The sequence below is a fragment of the Charadrius vociferus genome, unplaced genomic scaffold (assembly GCF_000708025.1).
Source record: "Charadrius vociferus isolate BGI_N301 unplaced genomic scaffold, ASM70802v2 scaffold198, whole genome shotgun sequence".
Lineage (NCBI taxonomy): Eukaryota > Metazoa > Chordata > Aves > Charadriiformes > Charadriidae > Charadrius > Charadrius vociferus.
This window is the reverse complement of record NW_009649951.1, coordinates 2,633,969-2,651,992: the sequence shown is the minus strand read 5'-3', so window position 1 is coordinate 2,651,992 and position 18,024 is coordinate 2,633,969. Positions and strand designations below refer to the sequence as shown.

Here is an 18,024-nt window from a genome sequence, read left to right as displayed (position 1 = left end):
GCCCTAATGGCAGATATCCATGGACCCTACGGATCCCACAAAGGGAAATGCTTAAGCTGATATTTGCAGGTCCGAAGTCAGTCACAAATTAGACATCCAGAAGAAATAAGAAGTTGGGGGAACTTGATCTAAGCATGGATGCCACTTATTCAACTCATATGGATGTTTACAATTGCCAATATTCAATGTGAAATGTAAACATGAAACAAAAAATATATACAAGATTTTAACTCATTCCCAGGGAATTACCACAAATTGTTCTGTCTAAGGAAGTCTTCATAAATACATTTTTCGCAGTGCAAAAACTTCCAAGCCCAAAATCTGAGTCAAATACAGCTTTCTTCTGATGAAGTAAGTTTCAGATGGCAGTCACAAATAAAAACGCATATCTTATTTCCTCTATTTCGCAACACCTTTTAACTGAAACACGTGTAAAGGAATGTGACTGTAAAGACTAAAGAATTGTGGTTGTAGAACAAGCGTGAAAATTTTAGATCACAAATAACTTTTCCAACAATCAATGATGACAGTTTTATATTGTTTAACCACTGCTCACTGTACTATCTGTATAACAAAGTCCTTTAATACTGTTGAAATCTACCACTGTAACTGCTAATTGGTTCTCAGGGTCAGAATGTATGTATCTAAATTTATCCCCAGATGACATCACATTACTGTTACTCCACAGAGTTTTTGCAAAACATGACACTGAAAAAGTAACTGCTGCCCTATATAATTCTTAAAATAAGCAATTTAAATATTACAGCTTTAACATTCTCAAAAAAAAATCACTAGAAACTGCTAGACCAAATTAAGCAATTCATTTCATGCTTTAACAAAGTAATTTATTTCTTATTAGAAGTGAAGTTAATATTAGCACAATGTTGGCATTTTTATTTTAAAGATATATTAAAATTCACAAACAACCTTAAATTGGTTAGGAGCTTAAATTACTGATATAACCCATTAAATATTTACAACAAAAAAAAACCCAGAAGTTCACAGCACCATACCTGTGCCCTTGCATGAACTTCCCCAAGGAGACCTGAGTACTGCTGTTCCAAATACGTTTTTTGTTTCTGCCAACAGCTTTCCTGTGCTTTCATCTGGTCAGCCATTTTGCTAAAAGCATCTTCCTGGCTCTGCTGAAGCTCCTTCATAGTACTGGACTTCTTCTTACAAACATATTCTAGGTGAGATATCTGCGTACCAAACATTTAAAAATATATATATTTTACCTCTCAAAACACCTTTTTACTTTAATTGTTCATATTAACTTAAGCACAGACTATTCCAGCTTAAAATCTAAATTGTAATTTCATCAACGTATTTATTAAAACAAATTAAAAGCCTTTCACGACAGATTACTTACTTGAATCTTGCAACAAAACTGAGACATATTTTGGGATACCAAATTTTCCTTGGTTTCAGTTTTGCCATCTTTATACCACCTTGCAGGTATCTGCTGCCTTCTTTGTTGGAAACCTGAACTGGACATTTACTGTGATTTTTTGAAACAAGTGCATTAATTCTTGTGCTGCTAACTTAGTAATCTGACTACACCAGTCCTTTAGCAATTTGCAAGGATCGCAAACAGTAATGAAAAAACAACCCTTTTATTTTTATTTTATTGGAAAGGCAAGACATTCCATATATTATTAAGTATTAAAATAATTTCAGGAAATTTTGGCGTACAGAATGTTTTCCATACAAGTAGCTCATTAGTTTATGATGTGTTTTCAACAAGCATGAAGGGATTCACTCCATAGTTTAACTTTGCAGCTCCCATGCAAACTAAATGGAGGAATGAATTAACCTGACAATGACCTCTAAATACACCTGCCTACATTTCGTTGCTACAGAGTATCACAAGTTACCTTCCAAATAGCTCACAAAAAACTGCAGGAGAAAAATTCTATTCTCAGAAAGCAGGTACAACACAGGTAACAACACTGCCCCAAATTCCTGAAAAGAGCCCTAGAAACCTCACAATCAATCTGAATAACCATACTAAATTGAAAAGTAAGAAACAATAACACAACCCCCCCCAAACACTGCCAATGATGTTCACTTCCTTCCTTTCCATTTCCTTTCCTCTTTTACTCCAAAAAGAAAATACAAATGTACAAATCTGCATCATCCAGATTTTATACTATCCCTCTTCATTAATTTCCATTGACCACTGGTGTATTTGCTAAATGATGGGCAGACTGAAGACAATTCACTGTAACCAGCCCCATCCCTTACTCCGGCCAGAAGAGTTCAATTCCAGCAGATGAGAAACATCCAAAGGAACTTTTCCCTTCCAATGCCTCAGGAACAAAATGTCAGGGCAGCCAAGATCTGGGGTCGCTCTGCTAGACTGTAGGACTGGCCTGATCAATGGAGCCAGAACATGAACCGAAATCCTAAACAGTGGCATATGTTAGTCTGTGGTGCCGGTTTAAGTTATTTAAAAAGAGGTCTTTTCTTTCACAAAAACACAGGGATTTTCAGGGAGGCCACGTAAGCTTATTCACATTAAATGAATTTCTCCCTTACACAAATATTGACGTGTTTTATAAAAATAAGTATCTTCTATTGTATTTCTGAATACAAATTTCATAGTCTAAAAGTTACCATTAAAGCAAAAAAACATACTGGCATTTTTTCAGATAGTACCTCTAAATCATAAACATATAATTTAAAGATGATGTTCCTGGAATAAGTGCATTTTGTTTCTGTTTTATGCTAAAATAAAGACTTGCTTTATTAGTGTAAATGACTAAGTTCTTTGAATTGCTTCATCAGTAAGATTAATTTATTTTCTTTTAATTAGGTCCCTGTGGCTAATATTGGCTAGTACTATTAGCATGTCCTGCACAGAAAGTGGAGCTTAGAGACTTCATACAGACTTCAGTCACATTTACATGCCCACAGCAATGGCATCAAACTGAGTTGTAGACAAGCCATAATTAATGGTATTGAATTATTAACGTCCAAATTCTTTTTGAAATAAGATGAATGTCAGTCCTTTTTAATGATACTGTGATGTGGACAAATGTCACTGAATTTAATAGAGGTAGCTGGTGCCTAAGGACACTTACCTTCTCATTAGCCCTGTTGAGGTCTAAGATCAGGGCATCAACATTCTCCTGCAAGACTGCACAAAGCTCAGACCAAGAGAATCTATCTAGGATGCCTTCTGGTTGTTTTATAAGCACACAGCCTGCTACCAAACGCTGGTATAAGCTATGGAGGAAGGTTAGCTTCTCCTGAGACAAAAAGAAAAATTAACTGTTGTATCTGAACAGTGATGGAATCCAAAGAGACGCATCATATGTTTAGTAATGTGAGCTCCATGCAGCTGAAAAAACCTACAAAGCTCACTCTCAAACATTTTCAAAATTCAATTCCTTGTTAATATGTGCAGTCATACATATTAAAGCCAGAGTAAGAAAACAGTTTTTACAAAATTTATCTAATTACCCATAATATATAAATAGAGAAAGCTCAAGCCTGAAGTGGCCACAACCATGACCTGATACAGATAAAAATTTCCATGCTGTTAGTAGTTTAATCATTCATGTTAACACTTTCAGGTACATTCAAATTGTACCCACTTCCAATATCAGCACACAGAAAATTGTCTGATTGGCTTGGCAGCACAACACAGTGTTTATACAACTATCACTCTACAGTCTTTTGAAAATCGTTTTTGCATGGATTATGTATGACTAAACAGTCAGACAAAATAGGCTTATAGCTTCATCAGTTAAATTCCACAAGCTATTTCTCATTCATTTACACTGATTTTAGTCAGCAGTATAATAAATTGATGGAAGTTATAAACAAACTTTAGCAACAATAGCATGCAACAAAAATTCCAGCCTTCATCCTTTTAGTACATATATGCAACTTATCAACTTTGATTAAAACAATAGAAAGCTGTACCTCAAAAGCCACAAGAAACAAAGTCTTTATTCAAGGTCAGTAAACCATTGCAAAGGTTCCCGTTGTTTTCCAGGGGCCCTAGATGACGCTTTACATTAAGAAATTGGGAAACTATGGGTTTTTTGAGCCCTTTCCATTATACTTAGGTGCATTTTCTCATGCTATTATTTCATGGTATTTTAGGTAATAAAAAAAATGTAGGGTAGTTTAGATTAACTTTGTTTCTAGCAGATCCCTTAATTCCCCAAGGAAAATCCAGTGTGCCACCGTCATGACATTTTTGCTTGAGCTGTGATAAACCAAGGATGATAATTATCCATTTGGCATCAAAAAAGGGATCCCAAGACCCAAAAATCAATTCACACATGTTGAACGCAACCACAGTATTGTAGACATGCTGACTTTACAATATAGCTAGGCTTCTCGTTTCCTTCACTTTAATCATTATCTGATGTGTATAACAATTCCAGCTGCTTCATGTGGACACTATTTAAATACCAGACTGTAAAAGAGGTGGAAAGAATGTTTCCTTTTTACTCAGTTGGCATCCATGTCCAAATTTGTGGAAGTAATGAGCTCAATATGCACGACAACTATGATAAAGAATACCATTGCTATTGCTAGTACTGCTTCATTGGGGGGAAAAAGTAACAAAATTAACATCTGTAAACAAACATAAGGAGAGAGATAATAGTTCTGAAACAAGACTTTGTGAAGCAATTCCCACATATTGCAAACCACAATGAGCTAATAGGTCACAAATAAGAATTTCTAGGTTTTGTGGCATGCAGGCAAAACTACTTCAGTTCCACATTTGCTATCTATCATTGCCATGTGAATCAGTAATTAACAACACATGATGATGATGATACTATTGTATGTTCCAATTGTAAAACATTTTTGTTAACTTTCAATTTGAAAGAAAGAAATAATTGTCAGGCACAGCTCTTTAAATAAACTCAGTTGTTCAAAATTTCAAAATACTGGAAGGGTTACGCTATTAGTTCTGATATAGAAGGAAGTAGAACAAATATGTCCTGAGATCTTGTAGATATTAAATACATATTTCAAAATACATATCTTAAAATCATATTTTGGGGATAAATCTGTTAAGACCAAGAGTAACCATCTGATGTATGTAAATGTATAAAGTTGAGATTAAATAAAGACTCTTTTTGACAGTCATCTTGTCTCTGGTAATACCTCCACATCCTTCTGGTAAGCCCTGGTAAGCTTCTGGATTTCATTTTCAGATTCTGTGGCACGTACTTTCTCTTTCTCCCAGCATTGCCGTACATTCTGTAGTTCCATTTTTAAAGTTCCTATTAAAGTCTCTCTGTCTGCACACTTAGCGTGCAGATGATTTAACTCTTTATTGGCATCAGTTAGGTTATCCTGAGCTTCCTGTGGAACAGAAGCATGGAACAGAAAGACTGGTAAGAATTTTACTCTATAAAATGTTACCTTAGTCCAGTGCTCAGCATCTGAGGAAGTAAAGAGTCATATAGCCACATGTGCTCAGAAGACTCCAGGCTAAGCTGACTGTATCTTGTCAGTAACAGAATTTCAGAACTGACAATAGTCCTTCTCCACAGCTTGTAACTAGATGGCATGAGAAATCCGTCTGAGAGTTAAAAGCTCCATGATGCAGTCACCTTCGGAATCCCCTCTACCCCCACAACTGAGATGCAGAACGCATCGACGCAAATTATCCTCTGCAGAGTGGAGAGCTCTCAGAGCTAGTGAAAAGATACATTATTTTCCTAAGTAAATCTCTGATCCGTTACAGCTGAGTTGGTACGCAACACAGACAGCTGCTGTTACCCACTGTATTCTTTATCTGCATGATAAAAAAAAATAAATGTGAGTACTCTCTTTGGAGGTTTGACCATGGGAAGACACTAATAATCAGAAATGGTCACAAATACAATCATTATGTTACCAGTACCAAATCTCACAAGGTAAACAAAGAACTTCACACCCTATCCCTATTCAGCCAAAAAGATTGCTGAGATGGAGAGGACAGATACACATGCTTTCCTCTCCTACAAGCACTAGACTTCCAGGATTGCTTAAGTTTGCTAAAGGTCAAACTGAAAGCATTGTTTGTTTTTCATAAAATCAAAGCTGCTTATATAGGAAATACAATAGGAAAGATACTCCCAAATTCAGCAGACAATGACAACTTTTATTCTTCTTAATGGAAATATTAAAAGACTAAAACAATGTTAAATTTCTAACACAAATGTTTTCAGAGTGGATCTAGTTTTCATTCATATATACAATTTCATTACCAAAACATTTAAAGAGATCAGGCACTGCTGTTCCGCATAAAAACCAGCACCGTCTGTGAGTAGGAGACTCAGTTTTTGCATGAAGAATACAAGTATCTGTTGCAATGGGTTGCAAAATTTTTAAGTGCCTTACAAAGGCGCAGCAACAGAAGCAGAAGTTTTAAGTCTTCTGAACATAAATTAGTAAAAAAGTTCAGATTAGATGACACGAGATCATGTGCTAGTATCAATTAATATGAAGATTCAATGAGTGCTGCAGAAGGATCTGTGACTAAACTGAAGTGATAAAACAGTATATCCTCAGCAAAATAATCTGAGAAACACTGGGAGTAGAGACATTGTATTTTGGCAGTAATATAATACACTGCCAGTTGGGAGATTAAGTTTAACCATGACCTCAGGACTTCCTCACTCCCTCGGCCACTGATGTAACCAGACAGGACATTACAAAAGTGATGTGTCAGCCAAAAACAGAGACAACAAAAAATTCTTGCTCAGAAACTAAAGAAAAGAGTTCACAATTGCTTTTACTAGTTCCCAGGTAGATTTTACTCTAAGAAAATTTGAGCTGCACATTGTACAACTGTTAAGGATGACCTGATGCTACATGCATGCATTAACTTGTTTGATAAACACAAACAAAAAAAATTAACAAAGAAAAGGACAGCTTTAATAAAATGTGCTTTCATATGAACCGAGGTAATTAAATTTTCTTCTCCTTTTCTTGAGAAAAACAGTTAAGAAAAAAAATTACTGATGCTGAGTTAAATATAAAAAAGTAGTTTGCAAATTGTTAAATCTATTGCAAATTATTTCAGAATTGCAACCATTGAAATGATCACTTTTGTAGTCTAAGGTGATAACAAGAATAAAGCAGCATGGCTTCACACAAGCTTGCAAGATAAACCAGTCTGCTCAACAGAATACAATGATACAGAGACTTATTCTGATAAGAAAAAAAAGGTACCTTAAATCCACAAAGATACTTTTTTCAAATCTTTCAAATTTTATGTTAAGTTCATGAAACCATACCTTTAAGTCTTGACTTAAAGCACACATTTTATCTTTGGATATCTCAAGTTCTTTTGTCATGTTTTCACACAGAGCCTTCATTTTCCCAAGCTGTGAAAAATACGGAGGTCAAACAGGCTTTTACAGAAAGGTTACATAATCACTTGAATATAAAGGAAGAATTTTATATATAAATGTAAAAAAAAATTATTTTTAGTTCTTTTGACAGTATTTATACTGCATACAATCTAAATAATGTGCCATTACAAAAGCACTAAACTCTTTTATAACGGTTTAAGACAAATAGCAGTGGCAGAATCCCAAACTGAGTCCACTATTAACCTTCCCATTAACTCTCAAAATATCTGACAAAAGCACAGACTTTGAAATGCATTTGAAAATGTAATAAATTCAGATTATGATCTGGGGAGCGGTTTGAGAAAACAAGTTTTCAAAGTCAGTGGCCATTTGCAGAAATTGTCTGGCTACAAGCATGGTCTCTACTTTTTACTGAGCGCTAGATAGTACTCACGTACCCGTAAAAAGCAGCATGATTCCAGAGAGGCATGGTGACTACTGAACTGTTTGTGGTGTTACAAGCAACCACCTTAGCGGTAGCTCATGACCATATTGTGTACTAGCTTCAGTTTCCACTTTTTAAAAAGATAACAACACATCATTATAACCTGTATCTTTAGTTCCCTGATGATGAGGTTAGCACTACAAATGCCTGAAATAAAGCATCGAATAGAAACGTATTACAGTGCAGGCTATTGCCGGCACTTGAGCATTAAGGAGCAGCTCAGAAGTAAAATAACCCATTTACAAAATTTATAAATTACTTTGGAAACTATATATCCGTTTGATCTCAAATCAGGAGACCTGGCAGAACCCTTAGAAATAATTATAGTAAGAATGTCACTGGAATATTTCCAGTTTTTTTGTTGGTTTACTAGCCTTCTCTCTCTCCCCAAACATATTCTAGCCTCTGCACTATACAGAAAGTCAAAAGCTTGTTATCTGCCAAAACCAAAACACTTCTATACCTTTCAGTCACACAAATGAAGCAGATCGTTTAATCTAATGGTTAGCACAGTAAGTTAAAGGTGACACATGACAGGTTTACCAGCATATTTCATGCACACATTCAGGTGTACACGTTTATTAATAAATACATCGATATGTGGGGTCTTGTTGAAAATCTCTCTATAAAAAGAACCACTACATAATTACTCAAAACTAAACCCTTACTGCTGTGTATTAAAACATCCCGGTTTTATTGCACAGTGCCCTTCATAGTCCCTCTGTGCATTATTGTATTATTAAAAAGTTTTATTACTAAACATATCTAATATATAAAAAGCCAAAAGCAGCGTTATCTGTGGGGGCAGGGGTAATCAAGAAGGACAGAGCACTGCCCTTTCTGTGCACCATGAAGGTGCTCGGTGATCTCTGGCTCCATATGACAACTTCAGGGTCAGTCACACGCAGTCCTACTGGGAAGTCTTGTGGCAGGTCATCAGTTGGTCCCGCTCTGCTTGCGATTTATTTTCCTTGACAGTTCATTCTTCTTTCTGTCAGAATACTCTCTTTGCTTTCTTAGCAGCCACCCCCTTGGTCTCCCCACTGCTGTCTCTGGCACAGTTTCACAACAAAGCACATCACTAAGCCAAAGCCTGCTGAGTCGACTTTTCAACTGTGCTGCCTATCACGTGACATTCCTCCTCCCAAATAACAATTCGCTGTGGGTAATATGTTCCTAGTTACTCTGCAGCTTCCAGACTTGGGTCTCAGAAGAGTTTCATAATGACTGTACACATCGGTTCTCTTATCTCTCTGGGAGAGACCTAACAGTGCTTGCTGTTTACAAAAGTATAATTGTTTCCATGGTCACTTATTTTTGTGCCCATTGAACAAACTCAAAGGTCTTGCGGGAGACCATTCTCTTCCCAATAAAAGGGGCAAAGCTGATATACTTTTCTTCCGTTTTTTCTTTTTTTCTTTTTATTTTAAAAAAAAAAAAACGTTGTGAGGGACTAGTTAAGACTATGCACTTGTAAAACACAAGACAAAACTGAGAAATGAAAAAAACAGTACTGGCATTTTTACAGTAGCATCACACCTTGCCTTTCTGTATTTGCCAATTTTATCCAAAGATAAGCTAATTACAAGTTTGTACAGAAAGCTTTAACAGTGCAGTTGACTTCTCTCTACAGCCTTTAAAGGCACAAATTCATAAAACATTTACACCCAAGAGGATTAATTTAATCGCATTAGTAATACAAATGAGAAAATAAATTCAAGATTGTAACTTTTCAGTCAGTGAAATAAAAGGCCAGTAGGACTGCATGGAAAACATTTGATTTTTTTCAAGGTTACAACTTCCAAAATTGAAATATTTCCATTATTGTCTTAGATAACTTAAAGAAAGTATTGTCATGGTCCTATTTTACTTGAAAAGACCCCAAAATAGTTCCAAAAGAGATTTCATCGTAAACACACTCATCTCAGAAAATTACATCACTTTTTAAATGTACAAGGGCATGCATATTTACATAACTTATATCAATGACTGTCGAGGCTGAAGTGTTACATATTTAGGAATACTGTGGTATACATGGCCCAACTCTTAAATCATAATCTTTTAACTGAAATCCTAGGTATGAATGGCTCGTTTTCCCAAATGTTTATCGAGAAAGTAACCCCAGCAGGGTTAATAAGAAACCAAAACCAAATTAAACTGAAAAGAAAAAACGAAACAACCTTTTCTCCCTGTCCCCCCAAAACATAAGTGAAACATCACTGTAGGGCAAGCTTAGAGAAATTGTAGTGACAGAGATTATTTCTTTGGGTATACATGAAACTGTCAACTCAACATTCCCACTCTTCTGACCTTATTTACAAGCAAAGCGTATGTACTGCTGCTGGCCGAAGGCGATACATATAGAGCCAAACAGTGCAAGTGTTACCTCATTAGACGTATCTTCCAGCTTGTTCTGGTAAGCTGTCAAGGTACACCTCAAAGTCTCAAGGACAGAGAGGCTCGGAGGTTTATCTTTGTCCTTACAAGTGCCTGAAGAAAAATACAGAATGAAAATTAAGCCTTAAAGCTACAGAGAGAAAACTACTCACCCTGGATGAGAGGAATTAAAATTAGTTAGGGCTTCAGTGACAATACAAAACACTGAACAGCAGCCTTGTTTGCCACAAGAGATGCAGCTGAATAGTCATACTTTCACAGCAAATACATCTGAAAGACATTTGTATAAAAGCTTTAATACAAGATACAGAACTGTAAATTCTGGATTACATTTCTACCTAATGTATTTGGTATGCAGTCTCGCGTATAATTTCTACTGTGGTCAAGTCTGTGTCATTCAGTCAGACCAGCCAACTTTAAAACCACACAATAACACACTTTGAAAAACATGTTGCCTGGAAGTTAAGTATGTTACACTTTTCCTGACATTATTTTGCTGTTGTGACTAAGCATGCATATTATAATGTAGTACTTCATTTACTCAAAGCTTTACCGAGCCAAAGATCACATGACTGTTATGCTTGGAGAGGTCTTAAAAACCTTTTAAATGATCTTGAATTTCATTCCAAAGGAAATAGTAAAAAAAATTTATTATCTGTCTGCAAAGTCCTACATAACGTTTCAATTATAAATCTTAAAGCTGATATATCCATTATATACACACTACACTTATTTACTAAACCTTTAGACGGAGACTTCTGATCTGGTTGCCTTAATTAGGGACATATGAACAAGTCTGAGCATTCCAAAGTCTGTAATACAATGTGCTAAGAAAGCAAAACAACACTGTATTGATCAAGAGGTCACAAGATGTCAGCTGATATTAAATTTCCAAGAACAAACTATTCATTTTTTTCTGGTGTTACAGCAAAATACCAGGTTATTGACAGATTCTTCTTCTCAGCATTATTTATATTAGTACGCAGCATTTATAAACTTATTTTGTAACAAATTATAGTACAATCTTTTCCACAAGTCGTAACACGTTCTATAAGCAAAACTAACTTTACCAACGCTAACAGCATCCCTGTTTTGTAAAAGAAGTGAAAAAGTCCGTGGCATTTGAACTGCAGAGAAGCTAAACAATTATAACTCCCAGCAGAACTAAAAAGATGATACAGGTGTTTTATCACCTTTAAAAGGCCAGTGTCACTAAGCAATTTACCTAGGGTGGCTCATAAAGTCAAATCAGATACTACACTCTAGCGCCTTCTTTGGTTCTCCATAAAACTTTGTCAGCTAGAGGAGGTGCACTTACAGACTTGCAGGCTGGAGTTTTTTTAGGAATCCTATGGTTAGTGTTCTCTAATAAGTATGATGTTCTACTCAAAGCATTATACGAAAATGATAGGTTTGTCCTGTAGGCTATACATAATGCACCAGTGTCAGTCAGTGGAAAACTTACACACATGCACAAGTCAGAAAGTATTCCCAACAGCCGTTCTGAAATTTTTTTCAATTAATTAGCCTCTTCTCTCCCAACTCTTTGATAATTCCAGAAAACATAGAGTATTATTCAGACTGGACATTAACTTTTCACTTTGACGTGCCAGTCAAGTGTTACTGTCAAAGTCACACCTAATCAAACCCACACAGGTTTGCAAGATTGCTTTGAGTCACAGGAGCAAGATCTGCTCTTCAGCATGTGAGTGAATGTAAAAAAAACACACGTCCCAGTGACAGACTTCTGTTCTGTCCTATCAGCCACTCCACTGGACACCTATTTACCACAGTTGCTAAAGGTCTACAGGGTCAGGGAAAAGCAAAATCCTCTTATTGAAACTCCAGTGCCCTTAACCAAATCTCTGAGCCCTACAGATGTCCCAAATAACAACATTACACTTAGAATCAACCTAAGAATAATTCATAAAATCTGACCTTTTGTGAGTAGTTTAGATTTCACATTTAAGAAAGAAACTAGTAACATCTTACTATAATTTTAATCACTTAACCACAGCTATAGTTCAGGATGCATAGGCCTCCACTCCTGTCTTCTCAATTACAAGAGAGACTTTCCACTACTACTCATTGTAGGAAGGTTTTGCAGTGACCTTGTTGCACAGAAAAAGGGAAGTACTATGCTTCCATACTTCTACCTCTAGAGAAGTTGTAACTCACAATTCTCATTCAGCTTAAAATAACACCTATTAAGTCAATCTAGGGGTTGTCTTCCATCCCATAGTTTTCATCAAGCATCTAAATGATGTATCTTCATTTCTGGAGTCCCAGTCTGCAATGCTATCACTGAAACGTACCTTCATTTACATCATGTTTGCCAGAACCAGACTTTTGCCAGTAAACTTTCCATGCTGGCATTCCTTGCCTTTGCTGCAGCCCTGTTTTCTAGGCAGCCCAGCCTGCCAACAGAAATACCAGATTCCACCATCTTGCACTAGCTGAAAACAAGCCTATGGCTTTAATACTGGCCAAATGTTGTCTGTCTTCACGCTACTATGCAGGAGACATGCAATAAAATCCAAATGGCACTCTCTTGCTGGAGAGGGCCTGCTTCAGCAATAAGGAAGAAAAAAACCCAATACTTGAAGCATTTGCCCAACGTCACCTGAGAGTTTGGGGGAAGAATTTTGAGAAAATGCCAGGTTTAATAGGAGATTGACAGGAGGTATTCAAGTGAGTAAATTCTTAAAGCTGTTCCTTCAGACTTTCTACTAACGCTACTGGTCCTGGCTAAGATAGAGTTGATTTTCTTCATAGCAGTTCATATGGTGCTGTGTTTTTGATTTTTGACCAAAACGGTACTGGTGGCCTGTGTTAAACAGTGACACTAGCTCAAAGAAGCTAACACTCTTAGCACTTTATAGTCAGTTCCCTTTTTTTTTCAGATTGCTACAACCACAATTTTTTTTTTTTTCCTGAAAAAACACAAACCCTGTTGCTGAATAACTGTAAAATATGATAAACTGAACATGGACAAACCGAAATCATGCAAATTGCCCAATAAGAATAACAATGCTGTGGAAATTTTATAAAGGTCACTTAAAATGGAGAAGATGCAGATTTATGCTTGTTACTTTGAAATGTACAAAGAAAAAAATACCTTTTTAAAATACTTTGTGTTTTAATCTTAAAAATATAAAGGCTTCTCTTCTTTTTCCTGTATAGCCCGATCATCACCTAAAAGAAGGGTCTGGACCTTTAATATTGACAGATTTTTAAGTACGTATCTCAACCACTTGAACTGAAAGTTAAAAAACAAAACAAGAAAGGAAGATTGCCCAGCCAGCTGTGGCTCATGTAGCCCCTCACCTGCTAATTAGACTACAAAGATTTATTTAAGATTTTTACTTTTATTGGCACCCACGCATTCTCACTTCAAATATGACTACATTAAACATTTTTTTTGAAAATTGAAATACTGTTACATAATAAATTCAAAGGTACAACACACCAAGGCAACAGCACTAGAAAATTAAGTTTCACACTTAAAAGCATAGTAAATACGTAGAATAAACATCTTAGTCAATGTCCACTTTAGTATTAGCCATAAAGACTCAATCCACAGCCGAGTTAAATTTGACTTTCTGCCTCAACTGAACCTCTGCAGAGGCGCTGAAGCTTAAAAAAAAAATAGATGTCTTTAAATAAGATCTTTCAAAGTTTACCTTAAACAAAGCAAATTAATACCGAAGTTACTGTTACTGAATCCCTAGATTATAGAAACAGGTCAAAGCTGTTCTCTGCAAGGTTTATCGCTAGGGAGAACAGAAAACCTACCCAAAAGACAATTACTGGTTTGGAAACTGCACTTTGGCAGCAGCATCCAGCTCCCCCCAGAATTGCTGAAGCCCCTCCAGGCATGCAGAACTTTGCAAGATTGAGGAAAACATAGAGTTTTGAAGAGCTTTTCAGACTGACTTATCTACAGTAAACCTACAGGTATTACCCACAGGAATTACATTTATAATTACAGAATAAAACTGGTATCAGTTCCCAAATAAAACACCATACAGCCTATGTGAGGAAATCAATGCATCACAGATTCAAGGCTAGGCTTTTAAGGACAACAGAAATCTTAAGAAGTTCCTTTATTCAATTTTAACAGCACCAGGCCCCCCAAAAAATGTTTTTGTGCAGATACAAAAAGGTGCATCTTCATTTAAAGATGTTATATGATCCATTTGTGCCTACTGTTGCTAAAAAACGCAGAAACATCACAATGCACCTAAAATAAACACATTTGCTCTTTAAGCAACGTTTTGCCTGTTTTCTTGCACTGTAACTTGGAAGCATTTTGAGTCTAGTATGTGATTTTCTAACAGGAACCACATAGACAAAACTTTTATAGATAGTTTTAAATGAAGATTTTTACAAGTGTACTATTTCCACCTTTAAAAAAAATACTAGCTTTGATGTTAAAGTTCAGCTCGTTTATGTTAGCCACTATTTCGAATATTTAAGCAGGCAGCAATTTGTTGAGTTTGATACAACAATTACATATAAAGCTAGGCAGCAGAGTGACAACCACTGACTTACAATTAATTTTAATGAAAACAGAGAAACATTTGCTCTCTATTAAATCAAATGAATGCAATACAGTACTAGTTCACAATCAACAGTAAAAAGTATTGTGTTATATCATGTGTCCTACACAACCTTTTTGAATATATGACCTTTAAGTTGCTGAAGGTTGCCTCAGAATTTGGCTCAGTGCAGGCAAAACATCTGTTCCCTTTGCAGGTATACTGTAAGGACTTTTTTCTCAGTTGGATTTAGAGCACAGCAAGTGAGCCCTTTTCTGACCGATCATATACACCCCAGCATTTGTAAATCAAGCTCTGGGCTGACAACAGCAGGTCCACATTCCGTCACCCTTTCTCAGCTAGCAAGGCCATTTGACTGCTGTGAGAACTGCTCTTAACATGTCATCAAATCAAAGCATGTTGAGAAGAGGGAATGCAAGAGGCATCTGCAGAATTCCCACAATGTAGTGACTTTGGAACATTGACAGATGCATCTGTCATTTTATACCTTCAACTAACCTGCTGTCCGCTGGCCTGACATAGCAAAGCTGTCCAAGAGTAACTCCAGCTCTCTCATGTTGTTTTCATACGTCTCTGTTAGAAAGACCTGGTGTTTCTTGGCCTTTATTTGACAGGAGATACAGACAAGACAAGAGAGGGAAAAAAGAAATCCATTAAAATAGTAAACAGAAGAAATACAGATCACAAAGGTATTTTTGTTCCCCTTTAAGTTTAAATTCCTGCTATATTTCTTATTACTCCTTTTCTTGAGCCAAGAGACCTAACATAACAACACAAATAAGTAACACAGACCCCTGAAACATACTTAAAAAAGAACTAAAGGCTTCAGGTAGTCAAAAGAAAAAATAGTTGCACTAAAATCTAGTTTTGATCTTCTTTGGCTTTAAAAATGTCTTAATGAACATTAACTAACTGCTGCCCATCTATGCAAGCAATGAAATCTATTGTTACACCCTACAAGGGCATCCAGAAAGACACCAAACTACTGGCAGACAGGCTAGAAATTCATGATTTGGCACTGAGTCAAATCCCACACCTATTCTCATTGCAAACTTGCCTCCTTTAATTGTTAGTATCTTCCATGCTTGATAGCGATTTCTTCAATATCAAAACCTCTTCCTTAAGCACGAAATATAAAGCAGCAGAGTCCTTCAGCTCCTATCATTGAATTTTCTTAAAGAAAACTGTTCACTAAGTGCTGCCTATTGTTCAAATCAAGACAGTGGCTTTATTCTCAGGGCAGAAAGGTAATACAGCAGATTTTTTTTAATAACTACCATAGAAGGACTGTATCAAATAATTCCTTCAATTTATGTCCAATACTAAAACTTGCAATTTTCAAAGACTTGCATCCACAATTCTAGACAAGACCAAGGTCCTCTTGGAAATATGTAGTTGTGGCTTCTCAAAGAAATGTACAATTTTAGCAGCTGACCTTCTGCCCCAGATCAAGAGGATACTTAATTTAAATAACTTCACAGTTTTCACAGGACAAAGGCTGATGCCTCATTACTTTTAATTACTCTATTTTTATTCTAAATTCTAACAGCTATTTGAGTAATTTACATTTCTACTTGGTGATGGAAGGTTACCCTTTTTGTATTGAGAAAAACCCTATTGTTTTCTATCATATCTATAAACCCTATTGCTTTAGTTATGCTTCACTGCATGTGTAAGGATCCAGTCAATTTCTCAAGTGTGGGAGACTGCTACATACTGGTAGCATATAACTGTCAGGCTAAAAAACCAAGAAATGCATTTAATTCTCTGCAGTGTTCTTCACTATTCAGCTTAAATATTTTATAAATTTGCTTTACTCTTTCAATTCTAATTATATGTACTGTGTATCAACTAATATATTATTCATATGTGTATTTCAATGTTAGGTCCCCTGTAGCATTTACACGCCTTTCCTTGTGTGAGAGTTTGTACTACGCTTCATAAAAAATTTCCAAACCACTTCTATATATTAAAAAATAACTAAGTTTTAACTCTTCCTCTATAAAATTATCTATATAAATAGAGCTTGTAATTGCTGAGCTCCAGTAAAAATATTTTATGGGATGCAAACATATTAAAATAATTTACTCTCATGTACTCTCATGTCTCAAAGACCTCACATATTAAAAGTAACAAAATGTAACAATATGATCAGCATCACAATAATATAAATACTCTTTTTACATAAAAGACCACAGAAAGGTCAGACTAGATCTTCCCAGAAAAACCTTTTCCCATGGAAAAGTCAAATGTGAGATTTTTTTTTTTTCAATCTCCTTATCCAATTTTTTAATTTGGTTTAGTTAATTTACCACAATTTAGCCAGTATATTCAAGTTTATTCAGCCTTCTCCGCTTCTCTGTGCTTTATTTGCTAACTGCATCTACACTCCCTAAGCCAACTTCAGTCTCTTTTTCGACAGCAATAAAGATCAAAAGGAAATTCCTTAGACTAGCCAGTTTCTCCACACTTCAGCTGCAAAGTATTTAGTATCTTTCCTTTCTAACTCCCATTTTCAACCACTGTCCCCATTATCAAAAACTGAAGAAAAATACTGTAAACTACAGTGCTGGAAATCCAGGCACAGGTTAAGAGTCCAAAAGGGTCTGAACATATCGATCTAATTTCTTATGTCTCACTGACAGGTATCTAATAAGAATGTGTAGAGTCATAAAATCATGGAGTAATTTAAGCTGACAGGATCTCTGGAGGTCATCTGGTCCCACTCCCCGCTCAAAGCAGGGCCATGCTTGAAGTCAGGTTAGGTTGCTCAGAGCCTTGTCCAGTCAAGTTTTGAGTATCCTCAAGGATGGAGTTTCAACAACCCCTCCAGGCAACCTGCTCCAATATCTCACCATGCTCACTGTGAAGTTGGTTTTTTTTTCCCCATACAGGTAATTAGAATTTCCCTTTCTAAAACTTCTGTTTTCTATCATACTTTCACTGCATATTTCTAAGGAGAGTGTAGGTACATCTACTCCATAAGCACCCACTTGATAATTTGTGGCAGTAGTTGTAACTCCTTTAGTTTTCTTTTCTTCAGTCTGAACAAACACAGCAAGTATACATAAGCCTTTACTTTGAAAAGGAAAATGGAATCCACAAGTGAAGAAGTCAAACATAATCAATTGCAGCTGCTGAAAGGTATCTTCTGCCAGATCCAACTATTTCAGGAGATGAGATTACTTCCCTCTCAGCAAGTCCATCGATCATCCTGTTTGTGTTAGGGGATGCCATTCCTGTA

The 18,024-nt window shown here is 36.1% G+C and overlaps 1 protein-coding gene across 1 annotated transcript in view; it reads right to left on the bottom strand.

Moving 5' to 3' along the window:
• CCDC171 (coiled-coil domain containing 171) overlaps positions 1-18,024 on the bottom strand; it is a 163,198-nt gene that overhangs the window by 106,462 nt on the left and 38,712 nt on the right. Inside the window, exons 9-14 of the mRNA XM_009891512.1 lie at positions 15,279-15,381; positions 10,208-10,311; positions 7,260-7,349; positions 5,137-5,337; positions 3,087-3,254; positions 1,014-1,202 (exon numbers count right to left, since the gene is read on the bottom strand). Coding sequence (XP_009889814.1) covers positions 1,014-1,202; positions 3,087-3,254; positions 5,137-5,337; positions 7,260-7,349; positions 10,208-10,311; positions 15,279-15,381 — 855 coding nt within the window. The remainder of the gene's footprint in view (positions 1-1,013; positions 1,203-3,086; positions 3,255-5,136; positions 5,338-7,259; positions 7,350-10,207; positions 10,312-15,278; positions 15,382-18,024) is intronic.